Genomic DNA, 16,222 nt, shown 5'->3' with positions numbered 1-16,222 from the left:
TTAGGTTTGACTCTTACAAGAAGTTTCATGGTCAGACCATGAAGCAACACTTTAGAAAGATGTCAAACATGATTAATGAGCTGAAAGATGCTGGCCATGTCCTGACTGATGAGCAGCAAGTGCAAGCAGTGATTCGTTCCTTATCTCAGAGTTGTGAGCATATGAAAGTGCACTTAACTCATAATGAGAATATCAAAACTTTTGAGGATGCAATGTGTCATCTTGAGCTGGAAGAGGACCGCCTATTGGCGGCTAAGCCGGAAATCGAAATTTATCATGCTAGTTTCAAGTCACATGGAGTTTTGAGCTCCAAGCGCAAATGTCCTAATTGGTTCGATAAAAGGAAAGGCAAGGGAGCAACTTCTTCAGAGAAGAAACCAAAGGTTGACCAACATGAAAGAGGAAATCGTCCTCGAATGAAGAAGCTGACAAGGGTGAAGTGTTACGACTGTGACCAGAAGGGTCGCTATACCCACAATTTGTCGCGAGCCAAAAAAAGTACACACCCCTTGTATTTTTGAGAACTTTACTTATGTGTCAAGTTATGTATTCTTAACTGAGTCTAATCCTTTGTGGACTGTAGATTCAGGAGCGACAGACTATGTAACGAAGGATAGAGAATCCTTTGTGGAATTCTGACGAGTATCAACTGGAACTAAGTGGATCTATGTGGGAAACAACTCCAGAGGAGAAGTAAAAGGGATTGGCACCTGCCAATTGAACATGCGTGGTGGACGCACTCTGTTCCTACATGATGTATTGTATACTCCAGAGATTCGTTGGAATTTAGTGTCTATTTTAGTGTTGGTTAAGCTTGGTTTTAATATGAACTTCCATAATAGTGGTGTGGATTTGTATTTGGATACAAATTACTATGGTTGTGGTTATTTTCTAAATGGTTTCATTGTATTAAATATTGACTATGGTAATGCCAATGTTTGTTATTCCATTTTCATGTCTTCTAATTTATATGATAATGATGTGAATGTGTGGCATACTAGACTTGGTCATATTGGCTAACAACGTATGAATAGACTAGCCAAAGAGGGCTTGTTGGGCAATATTGAAAAAGTTGATTTGCCCATATGTGAACATTGCCTAGTAAGGAAAACGACAAGGAAACCATTTGGAAAAAGGTAAAATAGCTGAATTTCCTTTGCATTTAATTCATACTGACATCTGTGGTTCGATGGATGTGAGAGGAAGGCACGGGGCTGTTTATTTCATCACATTTATAGATGATTATATTCGATTCGGATATGTCTATTTGATTTCTCATAAATCTGAAGTGTTGAGTTGTTTCAAAAGGTTTATGAACTTGGCAGAAAATCAATTAGACAAGAAATCGATCGAGGTCGAGAATATTTATCTAATGAGTTCAGAAAATTATGTGATGAAAAAGGAATAGAAAGACAGTTGTCTATTCCATATACTCCTCAACAAAATGGTGTTGCGGAGAGAAGGAACAGAACCCTACTGGAAATGGTCAGGTCCATGATGGCGCATGCTAATTTACCTATCACATTTTGGAGTGATGTATTATTAACTGCTACCTATATACTTAACCGGGTGCCTTCCAAATTAGTTACTTCCACTCCATATGAGTTATGGACAGGTAGAAAATCGGACTTAAGTTTTCTTAAGCCATACAGTTGTGCTGCCTATACTCATGAGCTCTCTCACAAGTTTGAGAAATTGGGTCCCAAAGGAAAGAAGAGTATTTTCATAAGATACTCTAAACACTCAAAAGGGTATGTGTTCATAGGTGAGCAGGAAAATGGAAGTATAACTGAATTCGAATCACAGGACGTCACATTCTTAGAGAATGAATTTCTTAAGAAGGGCGAAATAGGTGATGATTACTCCCAATTTGAAACCTTGGATCAAGATAATGAACTTAGTAGAATTCGTCCAAGTGTGAGTAACATGAGAAGTGATGAATTTAATTCAACTCACTCTCAATTACAACCACATGATGAGATGATATCGTCATTATCTAATCCGAGTGGGAGCATGATGGGGAATGATGTACAAAGTGCACAATCTCCCATACGGCGAACAAGTTGCAAAAGTATTCCCCGTCGACGTTTTGACATTGAAGTGGAAACTTTTATGGTTGCTCCACAAGATGAAGATGAGCCAAGAAATGTTAATGAGTCTCTAAATTGCCCTAATAAGGAAAAATTGATGATGCAATGGAAGAAGAGATGGAGTCAATGAAGTCAAACAAAGTTTGGGAATTGGTTGACCTTCCAAAAGGACGCAAAACTATTGGGAACAAGTGGGTTTTCAAAATAAAGCGTAAAACTGATGGCTCAATAGAAAGGCATAAGGTTTGCCTTGTGGCGAAGGAGTATAATTAATAGGAAGGAATTGATTATGAAGAAATATTTTCTCCTATAGTGAGATTTACCTCGATTTGCATTATTCTAGCAATAGTGGCTAGTATGGATCTTGAGTTACATCAAATGTATGTAAAGACTGTTTTCCTCAATGGAGAATTAGAGGAAGAAATATATATGGAATAACCCGCTGGTTTCATTGTGGAAGGCTAAGAAAGAAAGGTATGTCGACTTTTGATATCGATATATGGTCTTAAGCAGTCGTCGAGGCAATGGTATATACGTTTTCATAATGCCATAATGGCATATGATTTTACAATAATAGATGATGATATATATCAAAAGATCCAAATATCAAAAGATCCAAAGATCAATTTGTTATCATATCATTATATGTTGATGATATACTAATTGCTGGAAGCAATATGGAGTTTGTTAATATGTAAAGAGTTGGTTATCTTCCAACTTTGAGTGAAAGATATGGGTGAGGCTGCATACATCTTTGGAGTTAAGATTTCAAGAGATTGTTCGAAGAGATCATTATCTCTTTTATAAGAAACATACATAAATAAGGTTCTTGAACGATTTCGTATGCAAGATTGTAAACCCATAGATACTCCTATTGCAAAAGGTGAATGATTGAGCCATAGACTGTGTCCAAGGACTCCACAAGAGAAGGAACAAATGAAACACGTTCCTTATGCTAGTATTATTGGGAGCTTGATGCACGCTATGATGTGTACAAGACCTGACATATGTTTTGCAGTTGGAATGGTGAGTAGATACCAATCCAATCCAGGTCAAGCACATTGGAAGGCCATTAAAAGAATACTGAGGTATCTTAAGGGAACTGCTGATTACAAGCTGAATTATCAAGAAAAGGATCTGCGGCTTAAAGGCTATTCGGATGCTGATTGGGGAGGAGATTTAGATGAAAGGAAATCTACCTCTGGTTTTACTTTCTTACTAAATAATGGCGTCATATCTTGGAGCAGTAAGAAGCAAACGTGTATAGCCTTGTCCACGATGGAAATACTGAGGTATCTTAAGGGAACTGCTGATTACAAGCTGAATTATCAAGGAAAGGATCTGCGGCTTAAAGGCTATTCGGATGCTGATTGGGGAAGAGATTTAGATGAAAGGAAATCTACCTCTGGTTTTACTTTCTTACTGAATAATGGCGTCATATCTTGGAGCAAAGAAGAAGCAAACGTGTATAGCCTTGTCCACGATGGAAGCTGAGTTCGTGGCATTATCAGCAGCAGTACAAGAAGGAATTTGGCTTAAGAGATTTTTGGATCATTTAGGTGTTATTAGGTATGCTGCAAATCCATTATTGGTTAACTGTGATAGCCAAGCAGTTATAGCGTACACCAAAGATCCAAAATATCATGGTAAGACTAAACATATAGATACCAAGTATAATTTTGTCAATGATATGGTTGTATGAAAGGATGTGAACTTACAGTACATATCTATGCATAGAATGGTAGCGGATCATATAACAAAGCTAATACCTAGAGATGTGTTTTGTGGCCATGTGAAATCTCTAGGATTGCGTAGAGGTTGATATACTGAATATTGTAATTTCCCTAAGGGGGTCACATTTAATGAATTTGTGTTTTTTCATCATTAATGCCTATGAATCTTTGTTTGACATTTATGCATTTTAATGCTCATTGCATGATATTAAGTTGAGAAAGTATGTCGGACATATAAAAGATTAGCCTACTCACATGGGTAATCGCCTCTATTTACTATGTGATAAATAGAGATGGGACGTTTTTTTTTTTTTAAACTTATTATCTAGGTGATAATTGAGAGCTCAAGCTTAAAATATATATGTCACCTTAACTGAGTGTTAAGATGAAGACATGATATTGATTATGTCCGGAAGTAAAATAACTCACATATTTTACTTTATCTGTCTATGATGCCAGATGTGAGTTCTGATGAATTCCGTGAATGAGTAGATATGTGGACTCAAGTTAGATATTATGTATGTCTGAACTATCATCTGTACGGTATTGAAGGTATATACATACGCTCTATGGGAAATGAGCTAATACTGTGTATGCATGAGACGACCAATAAGAGTGGTAAAAGTTTGATCTCAACTTTTATGCCGTGTGAGACTCTTGAGGAAAAGAGTTCCTCAATTTAGTGCTCTCATGACTCTTACTTATTCTCAAGATTTTTATTTAGTGTTTGCTATCTTAGGATGTTGCCAATGATCATGAATTGATTCGATCTAATGAGACATTTCTAGAAAAGCAAGTTGAACTGAAATTGAGAGTTTTAAGTAAAGAGGAAGATCGAATTTGGAGAATCACATTTTAGTTTTGTGTTCACTGGTCGGCCAATTATGACTGTCTTTGGGATAATCATAATCGTGAATACAATATATCATTGTTTAAAAAAAGATCAAGAGAGATATAGATGTGATCAATCGATTTAGGGTACTGCATACTAAATCTACTCAAAGTGTGATGCCCATTATGAGCTACTATATATTCCTAACAGATGTATGGCAATGAGCTTTCAAAGTATGCTGGTCGCATGGATTATTCACCGGTATGAATGTTGTAGAGAGGTAAAGAAGATCCTGTTCGGCCTACCATGTGTGAGTGGGAGATGATGGTTTTATCTATGCATTGATGGGCCTAAGTGAGTCTGTCCGTCCATGTTGAACCTAAAAGCCCGGCTCGCAAGATAATCGCCCATGGAGGAACGGCTGCGATGTGAAAGGTTGCGTTATTTAGATACAAGGGGTTGTGTCTTTTGGGGGAACGTTACACATTGAAGAGTTACGTCTGTTAGAGAAGACGTAAGAGAGAAAAGGAAAAGGGAATGCACCCCTTCAATGTACGTAAGTGAAGACCCCTTTTTCCTAAGACCTCTCTCTCTCTCTCTCTCTCTCTCTCTCTAGGAAGAAAACAGAAAAGAACAGTACGTTATGTTTTTCTTCCCTCTAATAGCAACAGCACGCTCCTCGGTAGAACGGGATCAGGATTCTTCCTTAAACTTCAACGTTGGTGTTTAATCTATGGATAATAAGGTACGCTCGATTTCGTGGTGTATCTTTGATTGGTGATACATGTTATTCTTGGGCTTGTCTTCTGCATTCGTTTTAGGGGTTCGATTTAGTGTCGAATCCGTTTTAGGGATTTAGGTATTCCCAACAAACCCAAAAAAGGACATCAACCCACTAGCTAGAGAAACAACAACAAGAAAACCCAGAAATGCATTATTTGCACAGAGAGAGGCCTGTTTTCTTCTTCTTCTATGGGTATGCAACAGATCTCCAGCTTGCTGTGTTTAATTCACATGGTTTCTATTTCTGCTATGCCTTTGCTTCCTCGACCACTAGAAGAAGAAGAAGAAAGCAGACCTCTCTCTCTGTGCAAATAATGCATTTATGGGTTTTCTTGTTGTTGTTTCTCTTGCTAGTGGGTTGATGTCCTTTTGGGTTGGCCAAGGAAATCAACGAAAAGAACTCCCTTCGAAAAGACAAAAACTTTTTTAGATTCTATCTTTTATAATTGCATCAACATAACCAACAATTGTTACCAAGAGAAGAATAGTCGATTTTGTTGGCTCTATGAGTAGTGAATGGTTGATGTATGAGCTTGGTGAATGTTGTTTTAATTAACAGCACAACAAAGCAATTATGGTGTAGAGCAACATTCTACAAGCCACTCCCGAATTCCCATGGCTCAGTCTTTGGTCATGGCAGGCACCGACAATCATTCCTCCCTGTGCGGAGCAACCGACAAGCTAGTGGATATGAGTTTGCATGCTTCCGTAGGGGTGGAGTTGAAAAAATTGTCTTCATCGGTGATGGACTCGCAGAAGGAAACCTCCCGGTCATCCCCCGGTTTCGATTTGGAGATCTCTTATGGGATTCGGAGGGATCGGGTTTTGTAAACTCCAAAGACAACCTTTCTCCTAAAGGTGGTGGTACTACAATGAACTTGCTTCAATTATCATCACAACTTCAACGTGTGGAGGATCAAAGGCAATCCATCCATTTGAAGGAGCAAAATGATGTTTTCGGTTGTCCCAGCATCACTTGAGCATTCCAAGACAAGGTACAAGGAAATTTTTGAAACCTTCATTTGCTTGATGAGTAGGTAGCGCCTATGTTTCTCTCGTATTCAGTTTGCTTTGTCGATATTCGCTTTATTGGAAATCGACTGTATATACTATGAGAGGAGAAATTATTTAATTTTTTTTCCCCACTTCTTGTGCTTATTTAGATGGAATGTTGTTTGGCAAGGTTGTTTTCCTTGAACTCTGTTTTAGCACTGAGTATTAAGTTGCGCTAGGCTCTAGCTGATCAATAAGAATCTGGTCCCTATTGGAATTGGAGTGTGTCTTATTCACTATGCCACCCAATTGCATGGAGTTTTCAATTTTACAGCAAACTTCGTCCTTCTCTTGGCAAAGTTGTCACCTCTTGACTCTGTTTATATATAGACTGACAACTTGCCCTGTCTGATATGAGAGGATGTTTAGGCCAAGATTGCTACTCTGCGGGCAAAAGTAAATGGGAATCAATTCCTCTTTTCTTTTCGTCCGCTGCTTTGTCGAACTTGATGTTGCGGTTCGGTTCGCTTAGTGACATACGCACTCATTTTCATTGCGATTACAATTGACAAGCGGTTCGAAGCTTTGCATGTTTTCTGCATTGTTTCTCAATTCTTCTGCTGGTCTCGCTCGAATTCATGATCCCGTCTTAGTGAAACGGAGAATTGGATGAGATTGGCTTTTATTTCTCTCGAGGGAGAGGTTAATGGTAGTAGCGTAGGGAAGATCGGTATTCTTCAATGGCCACGGAAGGCGTGGTACACCCAATTGAGCAATAAATTATTTATTGAACTTTGCAATTTTTTTGGTCAAGCGGAAGCGGAAAGAGTAGTGAATTTAGTCTACGAAGGTGTTGGTAATGGCGGTCCAATTAAGAAAAATCAAGGATTGAGTAAAAATCCTCATGCGAAAGGGTGTAATGCCGCTAATTCAGTTTTATAGCTACTACTAAGACCTCTGTTCTTCCCGCTTTCTGATGGTGATGGTGGTCCGACTTCTCCATAACTTCGGTCATGGAGATCTTGTCGTGCATTGCCCATTGATGTTGTGTACGTGTCGGTTTGTTTTTGTTGCTTTGATTGCCGAAAATCTATGGCAACCATGCAGAAGAATTGCAAAGCCCAGGTATGCAAGGGCATTTTCATTTTGATAATTTTAGGACATTGGCCTGAACAGATTTTTGGGTCATTAATTCTTCATAGTCAACAGGGGAGGGAAAACAGATTCATTGAAGGTACTGTACTGTGGAAGGCATTCAAACCTATAGCTGATAATTCGACCAAAAAACCTATAGCTAAATAAATCAAAAGTGCGTGAAGAATGTTTGGCTGCAGTTGCATTTCATTTTTTTAAAGATGATTGGCTGCTAGGAACATGAGTTTTGGAACTGCTTCCTCATTTCGTAGTTTATGGGTTTTAATTTTCTAGCACCGATTATCACCTTGTTCACTGTGCGAATTGTACCAGGGCAAAACTATGGCTTCTGTCTTGCCCATTTTGGAATCTCTGATGAATGGGCCTGCAAAAACCTCAAGGAAGACAGGATATGGTAAGCCACCAAGTGTTTTGGTGCTTTTACCTACTAAGGAATTGGCCAAGCAGGTATTGCAATCAAGTTAATGGAAATAATCTCATCTCTTTACGAGATAGATGTCGACATTGTTTACTCTATTATTTTAGGTGTTTTCTGATTTTGAAGTTTATGGTGGAGCAATGGGCTTAACATCATGTTGTTTGTATGGTGGAGCACCTGGCCGTGTGAAAGTAACTCATTGAATTGGAAGCTTATTTGGTTTTCTTTCATCCGCTGGGAATAACGCATGTTCATAGTTGTTACACCTTGTGGCAGGACCACATTGAGAGGGAAAATATTGACTTGAGCTCTTTAACCTTCCGTGTCCTTGATGAGGCTGATGAAATGCTAAGGATGGGTTTTGTTGAAGATGTGGAGCTAATTTTTGGTGTGTGTGTACTAATTTTTTTCACTATGAAGTTTCTGGTGGAAATATGCTTTACTTATTCCCGTATCAGGAAGGACTGCTCACTGATGCATGTCGTGAAGAGCATTGACGCTGTCTTTCTCTGTGCAAAATGTGGCTTTGACTTCAACATTCCATGCACCTTTAAGAGGCCCACTTTCAAACATCACCTCCACGAGCATATGCTCTTTCTTATATTAGATCTACTGATGTGCACTTCCTATGCATTGTCTGGTAAATTTTGCACTTTCAACTTTCACGTTCTTGTGCAATGCAGTCTTAAATTCAATCATGATTGCCTTCCACAATTACCACCAACAATAAAAGATCACCATCACCTCCACCAACTCACACTTTACACTTCGTCCATTGAAGATCATGCCAGTGAGTACTATTGTGACCTTCAAGAGAAAAATGACCTGAATCTAGGTTCTTCCAGCTGCGATGAATGCCCGTGCATTGATTACTCATATCGAATGCGTTTTACCCACGGTATGCTTTCATCACAGAAGTGCTTTCTCACAAAACTGACAATTAGCCAACAAAGAGATACAAGATGCTGCCTTGTGATGTGGTGAATAGCCCTGTTCTTTTTTCTTTCTTTAACATCATATATAGACTCATTCTCCACAATAAGTTATAATCAACAGAAAATATGGTAATACCAATTTTTTTTTAAAGTAATGGAAGTACCTGAAGACCTTGCTAATGCTGAACTAGATGAAAAAATTGCAATTCTGCAGGAAAAGCAGAGAGAGTGAGCACACAACTGAGGGTACTGAAAAAAAAAAAAAATAATGGGCAATGCTGGTCTCAAAAAGATGCAAGCAAAGTGCATGTAGTTGCAGAGTTGGGGAGGCACTTACCCAGAAGAAAAGAATTGGGGAGGCAGGAGACAGCCTTCCTGTTTGATGGTTCAACTTACGTTCTCAAGCAAGTCAATAAGAATCACTGCTAACACTTGACATCCGATATTGTTATTCTCTGCATCAAAAGCAAATAAATATCATATTTTTGAGTGTGAGACTTGTTTGCTTCATGTTACAAATTAATGCACTAAAATTGGATTGCATAAGTTGATTATGAATCAACTCATCAGGAAGCTTGCTGGTCTTATTATTTCCTCGAAAAATGAATATCAGACAGGTGTAGTTTGTACAGACTAGACTCAAGCCTTTGCATACTATCAATATGGCTTTGCATTCATGAACTGTAAATTCTTTTCCAGCACATGAAGATGGGAAAAGTTCAGTTCTAACATCTGCAGTATACCAAAATTCGGTTATATAGGACTAAAGCCTCCCAAAAAAGAAATCTATATTTCAGCATTCTTTTCTCGCCTTGGCCCTGGCAACTTGAATCTCTGACTAAAGGAACAATCTAGCTCCTGGACGAAAACCAATCAACCAGTGAGACAACATAGTCTTAGATTGCATTATTCAGATCCAAGAGCTTCTGGATACAAACAAGATACATCACAAAAGAAGTCACTGTCTTTATAAATCCTATCTGCTGAAGCAAGTTGATGCATTCACCAGAACAAAGATCTAGTTCTCACCTCTCAAAGGTAAAGTGCTGACTATATGATGTAACAAATCTGTCATTCTGCAACGACAAACTCAAACAATATTATCATCAGAATAGCTAGTTGTCCTTCTGGAGTTACAAAGGACTAGATCTTTTTACCATTTCAACCATCAGCATCCACTGGTCTTCCACACACAGCTTGACTGCAAAATCGGGTGTGGAGCTTGTGAATGGAACATATAGGTGAGGTCCATGGTTGTCTTGATTGCCTCTTCTTTCTCCACTGCACTATCATTCTCTGCCGCTGGAACTGCCATATGAAGGATGGTGCATGCAAGGCTTGTGTTGAATGTGTCAAATGTTTAGCCTATTGCCATGCAGAGCATAGATGCTCTTCTCTGCTCCATAAATTATGTGCTGAATTGCCCTCAGATGCAACGACCTGCTCACAGCACTGTTGACATATTTTGTGAAGAGCATGGATGCTCTGTCTTTCATTGCATGGAAGTGACCACTTCAACACTCCATGCACTTTTAAAAGGCCCATTTTGAAACATCACCTCTGCAAGCATATACTCTTTCTTATTTTAAATCTACCTACCATGCTACTATGAAGTGTCTGTGGTAAATTGTGCAGCTTCGGCTTTTGCAGTTGTGTGCAATGCAATCTTAATCATCACACATTGCCTTCCACTACAGCAAAAGATTGCCATTAAATTCCATCAACTCACACTTTATGCTTTGTTCATTGAAGATAATACCAGTGAGCAGTACTATTGTGCCCTTTGTAATAATATAAGGGACACAAATCTGGGTGCTTATGACTGATGAATGCCCTTGCCCATTGATTACTCATATCAAATGCATTTTACCATGGTGCGCTTGTATCACAGTAGTGCTCTCTTGCTAAACAGCCTTTAGCCAAAACTGGATGCAAGATGCTGCCATGTGATGTGGTGAATAGCCATGCTCCTTTTTAACATCATATATATATATATATATATATATATAGACTCATCTCCACAATAAGTAATAATCAGCAGAAAATGCGCTAATACCAAACAGTGTTTAATACAAGTTGCTAGAATAGTGCACCTGAAGACCCTGCTATTGCTGAACAGCCTGAACTAGATGAAAATTTTTTGTCTAGTTTTGTATAGTCAATAAAGGAGATTGAACAGAGAGAGGGTTGGGAGGTGGGTGTTTTGTAGTGAATAAAGGAGACCGAAAGTTATTGAAGAGATGTTTTTATATAAAAATACGCACGCCTTAGTAGGAGAGGATAAATATGATAAAAGAGAGAATTCTGTCTTCTTCTTCTCTTTTTGCCTGGAAAAAGGATGTAACTCGGTTCAAACAAGGGTCGGACCTTATTAGTATAATAAATTCAAAAAATTTAGCAAAAGGAATATACAAATTAGTGAGATGAAGATCATCACCATAAATGAAAAATGCCCATGCATCATAATCTTATTTCATCCAAACTGCATCGTACATAAATTTCATCTTTTCGAGACACAGAGAAATTAAGGTATTTTTTTTTTTTTTTTGGTCAGAAAAAGACTAAGGTATTGAGGAGGAATATTTGTGGAAACTTTTAGAGAGGAGAGAGAAATGGGGGAGGGCACGGGAAAGCGGCAAACGGGGGATGAGAAATGAGTAAAAGAAGGGAGGAACGAGAAGGGCGTAAGGGAAAACATCTGATGACTAGGTCCTATTACAAAGAAACTACATTAAACTAGTCATTGTCTTCACCGCTTACCTGTTGTCTTCGAAAGATACTTTCCTCCATATAATTTTATGATGGTGTCTTGGTTCACCCAACCCTAACGTGTATGTATATACAATATCAATTTATTTTCCTAACAAACCTGGTCACGACTCGATGAAATATGTGATCTCACCAGTCTAGTGATATATATAAATATAAATCAATATTTTGCTTTTATATATGAAAACCTTATCTTGTCATTCGAATGCGTCGATTGTGACCATCCAACAAATGCTCAAGAGCATCTGCTCACATTCCATCATCTCAGGATAAAAAGTAGAATCAAATGCAAAGCCTGCAAGCAAGAGATCTCGGGGCAGGTCTGTGGATGCCATGCATTACTTTTCTCCACAAAACTTGCACCGAGTCTCCCGCAGAGATGACCCTCGCTTTCGAACAAATGGAGGAGCTAAATGTAATGCTTAGTTGCTTACCATGGTTTCCGACTGCAGAAAATGCAAATTCAGCCTCGACATGGACTGCACGCATGGCTTTAACTCTATGTTCGCAAGATCTGGAGGCACTAAGGACTCGGTTCTCTACCATTTCGACCGTTAGCATCCACTGGTCTTCCACACAAAGCTCTAAAACAGAGTCCGGTGCAAAGGTCCACGGTTGTCTCGGTTGCCTCTTCTTTATGCACTGCACGATCACCCCTTCCACACGATGCTCTGTTGTAAATTTTGCAGGTTCGACTTTTATTGTTGTGTGCATTGCAATCTTAATCATCAGAGATTGCCTTCCACTACAGTAAAAGATTCCCATTAACTTCCATCAACTCACACTTTACGCCTCAATAAAATGATACCAATCAGTACTATTGTGACCTTTGCAAGAAGACAAGGGACCTGAATCTGGGTGCTTACAACTGCAATGAATGCCCTTGCCATTGATTACTCATATCAAATGCATTTTACCCACGGTGCATTTTCATCCCAGAAGTGCTCTCTTACTAGATGGACTTTATCCATCTAGTGGATACAAGATGCTGCCTGTGCCATTTGCTGTGGTGAATAAGCCTTTTTGCTTTTTAACATTATATATATAGAATCTTCCTCTACAATAAGTAATAATTAACAGAAAACTTGCTAGTACCAAATACAGGTTGCTGGAATAGTGGAAGTACCTGAAGACCCTGCTATGGCTGAACTAGATGAAACAATTGCAATTCTGCAGGAAAAAGAGGACAGAACGAGCACACAACTGAGGATGCTAAAAAAAGATGTGCAATGCTGGTCACAAAAAGATGCAACCAAAATGCATGTAGTTGCAGAGTTGGGGAGGCACTTATCGAGAAGAAAAGAATTGGGGAGGAAGGAGACCACCTTCCTTTTTGATGTTTCAACTTACAGGAATCACTGTGGACCCTCGACATCTGAGATTATTATTCTCTGCAGCAAAGCAGATAATATCATATTTTTTAGTGTAAAACTTTTGTGCTCAATGTTATGGGTTGGAGTACTAACATAGGGATGCATAATTTGATTATGAATCAACTTGTCAGAAAGCTTGCCGTTCTTATTATTTCCTCAAAAAGTGAATATCAGATGTGAGTAGTTTGTATGGACTAGTCCCAAGCTTTTGCAAACTACTAGTCCCAAGCTTTTGCAAACTACCTATAGGGTCTTGCATTCATGAACTGCAAAAATTCTTTTGCAGCACATGAGGATGGGAAAAGTTCAGTTCTAACATGTGCAGTCTACCAAAAGTCAGTTATATTAAACTAAAGCCTCCCAAAAACGAAGTCTATATTTCAGCCTTCTTATCTCACCTTGGCCCTGGCAACTTGAATCTCTGACAGAAGCTACAATTCTAGCTCCTGACGAAAACCAATAAGCCAGTGAGACAGCAATCTTAGATTGCATTACTCAGATCCAAGAGCTTCCAGATACGTACAGGATCCATCACAAAAGAAGTCACCGCCTTTATAAATATTATTTGCTGAAGCAGTTGACGCATTCACAGCAACAAAGATCTAGTTTTCACCTCTGAGAGGAAAAGTGCTGACTACACAATGCAACCGCTCTTGTCATTTTACAACATCAAACTCAAACAAAATTTTCATCAGAATAGCTAGTAAGCGATATCCATGCGTATGGGACAGAGATGAATGAAAAAACTGACATTTTTCATTTGATATGGATAACTCGGTGACGAAAGAACAAGGCTTCTATATTGCAGCTGTTCTCGCATCTCCAAGGCATCTATTTATCCTAGCTCATGACTTTATTTTGGCAACTAGAAACGACATATGACAACATTTGACACGTGCTGATGTGATAATAAAGAGTTAATATATGAAAATGCTAGCAAAAACGCCATTTTTCATTAACGTGCCTCTTTTTCTCTTTTCAGTAAAGAAAAAACTTCCAAATCTTTTGGTCTACTAGGATCTTTGGTAATCTTGAATCAAACAACGAAACATCTCCCCATCGTCCTTGTTGTAATGATTGTCAAGAGTAGTTTCGGTCTCTTCAGTAACATTTGCACTCCAGTTAAAGGTTACAAGTTTTAAGCATCTGCTAGTGAATTAGCAGAAGCATTTGACACTCTTGCAGTCTTTAAGTTCTTCTGTAGATCTTGCACATAGCTTCATTATTTGACTTGGTATCATGATAACTCTCCTGGGAATCTTTTTCCACGACAAGCATTCAGGCTTTTATAAACCCGAGAAGAAGATCAACTTCCAAGTTCATATCAAATGATGAAGAAACCTGCTGAAAATTAAAATTAATATGATTTGTTCCTCCTACAGGAATCTGTAGGTATTTGCCACAACAATGATCTAGTTGTCACCTCTCAGAGGTCAAATGAAGACTATATGATATAACCTCTCTGATTCTACAATGAAGTTTTCGAATGAGGCTGCGCAACAGATTCACGGAAAGCACAGGAGCAGCACGAACCAGGGGACGGAGTGGAAGCAGTCATAGAGCGACGGCCATGTGAGCGAGGCCACTGATATTGAACCAGTGATGTTGACGAGGAGGTGCGACGACGCTCCATCACAAGGAGGAGCACGGCTGCTAGATGGTGGTGTCTGACCAGCAAGACGCAACACTAAGAAATGCAGAAGCAAGCTGCACATGGCGATGCCAGTGGCGACGGGATGGGCTTCAAACGGCGAAATCAACTTCCCCTGGAATTTCATTTGGATGAAATTGACGAGGATAGATATGATGGTTGTAAAATCCATCGCACGGGGTGGGAGTTCTTCGGTGCATAGAGAGGTCCTGGAACTCAACGAAAAAGAACTCCCTTCGGAAAAAGAATTTATAAAAAAAGAGTTTTTGTTTTTTTCCCAAAAGGAGTTATCTTTCGTTGAGTTCCATGGCGTGGCCAACCCAAAAAAGGACATCAAATGGATGGATTGCCTTTATCCTCCACACGTTGAAGTATGATGATAATTGAAGCAAGTTCATTGTAGCACCACCACCTTCGGGAAAGGTTGTCTTTGGTGTTTACAAAACCTGATCCCCCAAATCCCATCGAGATCTCCAAATCGAAACTAGGGATGACCTGGAGGTTTCCTTCTGCAGTCCATCACCGATGAAGACAATTTTTCAACTCCACCCCTACGGAAGCATGTGAACTCATATCCACTAGCTTGTCGGTTGCTCCGCACAGGGAGGAATGATAGTCGGTGCCGGCCATGACCAAAGATTGAGCCATGGGAATTCGGGAGTGGCTTGTGGAATGTTGCTCTACACCAAAATTGCTTTGTTGTGAACATCAAAGCAATCGGATCGAGGTCGAGGAAGCAGAGGCAGAGCAGAAATAGAAACCCGCGTGAATTAAAGCGAGGCAGAGCATAAATAGAAACCCGTGTGAATTACGCACAGCAAGCTGGAGATCTGTTGCTTACCATAGAAGAAAAAGAGCTGACCTCTCTCTCTCTGCAGATAATGCATTTATGGGTTTTCTTCTTGTCGTTTCTCTCACGAGCAGACCTCTCTCTCTCTCTGCAGATAATGCATTTCTGGGTTTTCTTCTTGTTGTTTCTCTCGCTAGTGGCTAGTGGGTTGATGTCCTTTTTTGGGTTGGCCACGTGATGGAACTCAACGAAAAAGATAACTACTTTCGGAAAAATGACAAAAACTCTTTTTTTATAAATTCTTTTTCCGAAGGGGGTTCTTTTTCGTTGAGTTCCAGGACCTCTCTCTGCACCAAAGAACTCCCACCCGCGTGATGGATTTTACAACCATCATATCTATCCTTGTCAATTTCATCCAAATTAAATTCTAGGGGAAGTTGATTTCGCCATTTGAAGCCCATCTTGTCGCCACTGGCATCGCCATGTGCAACTTGCTTATGCATTTCTTAGTGCTGCGTCTTGCTGGTCAGACACCACTATCTAGCAGCCGCGCTCCTTGTGATGGAGCGTCGTCGCATCTCCTCGTCAACATCACTGGTTCAATATCAGTGGCCTCGCTCACATGGCCGTTGCTCTATGACTGCTTCCACTCCGTCCCCTGGTTCATGCTGCTCCTGTGGCTTTCCGTGAATTTGTTACG

The 16,222-nt window shown here is 39.5% G+C and overlaps 1 protein-coding gene and 1 long non-coding RNA gene across 2 annotated transcripts; one reads left to right on the top strand and one right to left on the bottom strand.

Annotated features, from left to right (window-relative positions):
• The first annotated feature begins 7,861 nt into the window (after positions 1-7,861).
• On the top strand, positions 7,862-9,171 carry LOC104439960 (DEAD-box ATP-dependent RNA helicase 7-like). Its single transcript, XM_039309799.1, has 4 exons — positions 7,862-8,033; positions 8,112-8,195; positions 8,281-8,505; positions 9,154-9,171. Exons 1-4 carry the CDS (start codon positions 7,908-7,910, stop codon positions 9,169-9,171), a joined length of 453 nt encoding a protein of 150 aa, XP_039165733.1. The 5' UTR covers positions 7,862-7,907.
• A 132-nt stretch (positions 9,172-9,303) lies between these two features.
• Positions 9,304-11,426, bottom strand: LOC120291143. Its single transcript, XR_005548994.1, has 3 exons — positions 10,097-11,426; positions 9,969-10,015; positions 9,304-9,797 (listed from the first exon to the last, which is right to left on the bottom strand). It is a non-coding gene; the product is annotated as an uncharacterized LOC120291143 (long non-coding RNA).
• Positions 11,427-16,222: the final 4,796 nt, after the last annotated feature.

The sequence above is a fragment of the Eucalyptus grandis genome, chromosome 3 (genome assembly GCF_016545825.1).
Source record: "Eucalyptus grandis isolate ANBG69807.140 chromosome 3, ASM1654582v1, whole genome shotgun sequence".
Taxonomy (NCBI): Eukaryota; Viridiplantae; Streptophyta; class Magnoliopsida; order Myrtales; family Myrtaceae; genus Eucalyptus; species Eucalyptus grandis.
The sequence above is the reverse complement of the archived record's forward strand: the minus strand, read 5'-3'. Positions and strand labels throughout refer to the sequence as shown.

What these genes read in the sequence shown, in the direction of transcription:
- LOC104439960 (XM_039309799.1), top strand. Translation starts at nt 7,908, where the DNA reads ATGGCTTCTGTCTTGCCCATTTTGGAATCTCTGATGAATGGGCCTGCA. An exon ending in CTAAGGAATTGGCCAAGCAG is followed by an intron (nt 8,034 to 8,111) that starts GTATTGCAATCA and finishes CTATTATTTTAG; the next exon opens with GTGTTTTCTGATTTTGAAGT. An exon ending in GAGCACCTGGCCGTGTGAAA is followed by an intron (nt 8,196 to 8,280) that starts GTAACTCATTGA and finishes ACCTTGTGGCAG; the next exon opens with GACCACATTGAGAGGGAAAA.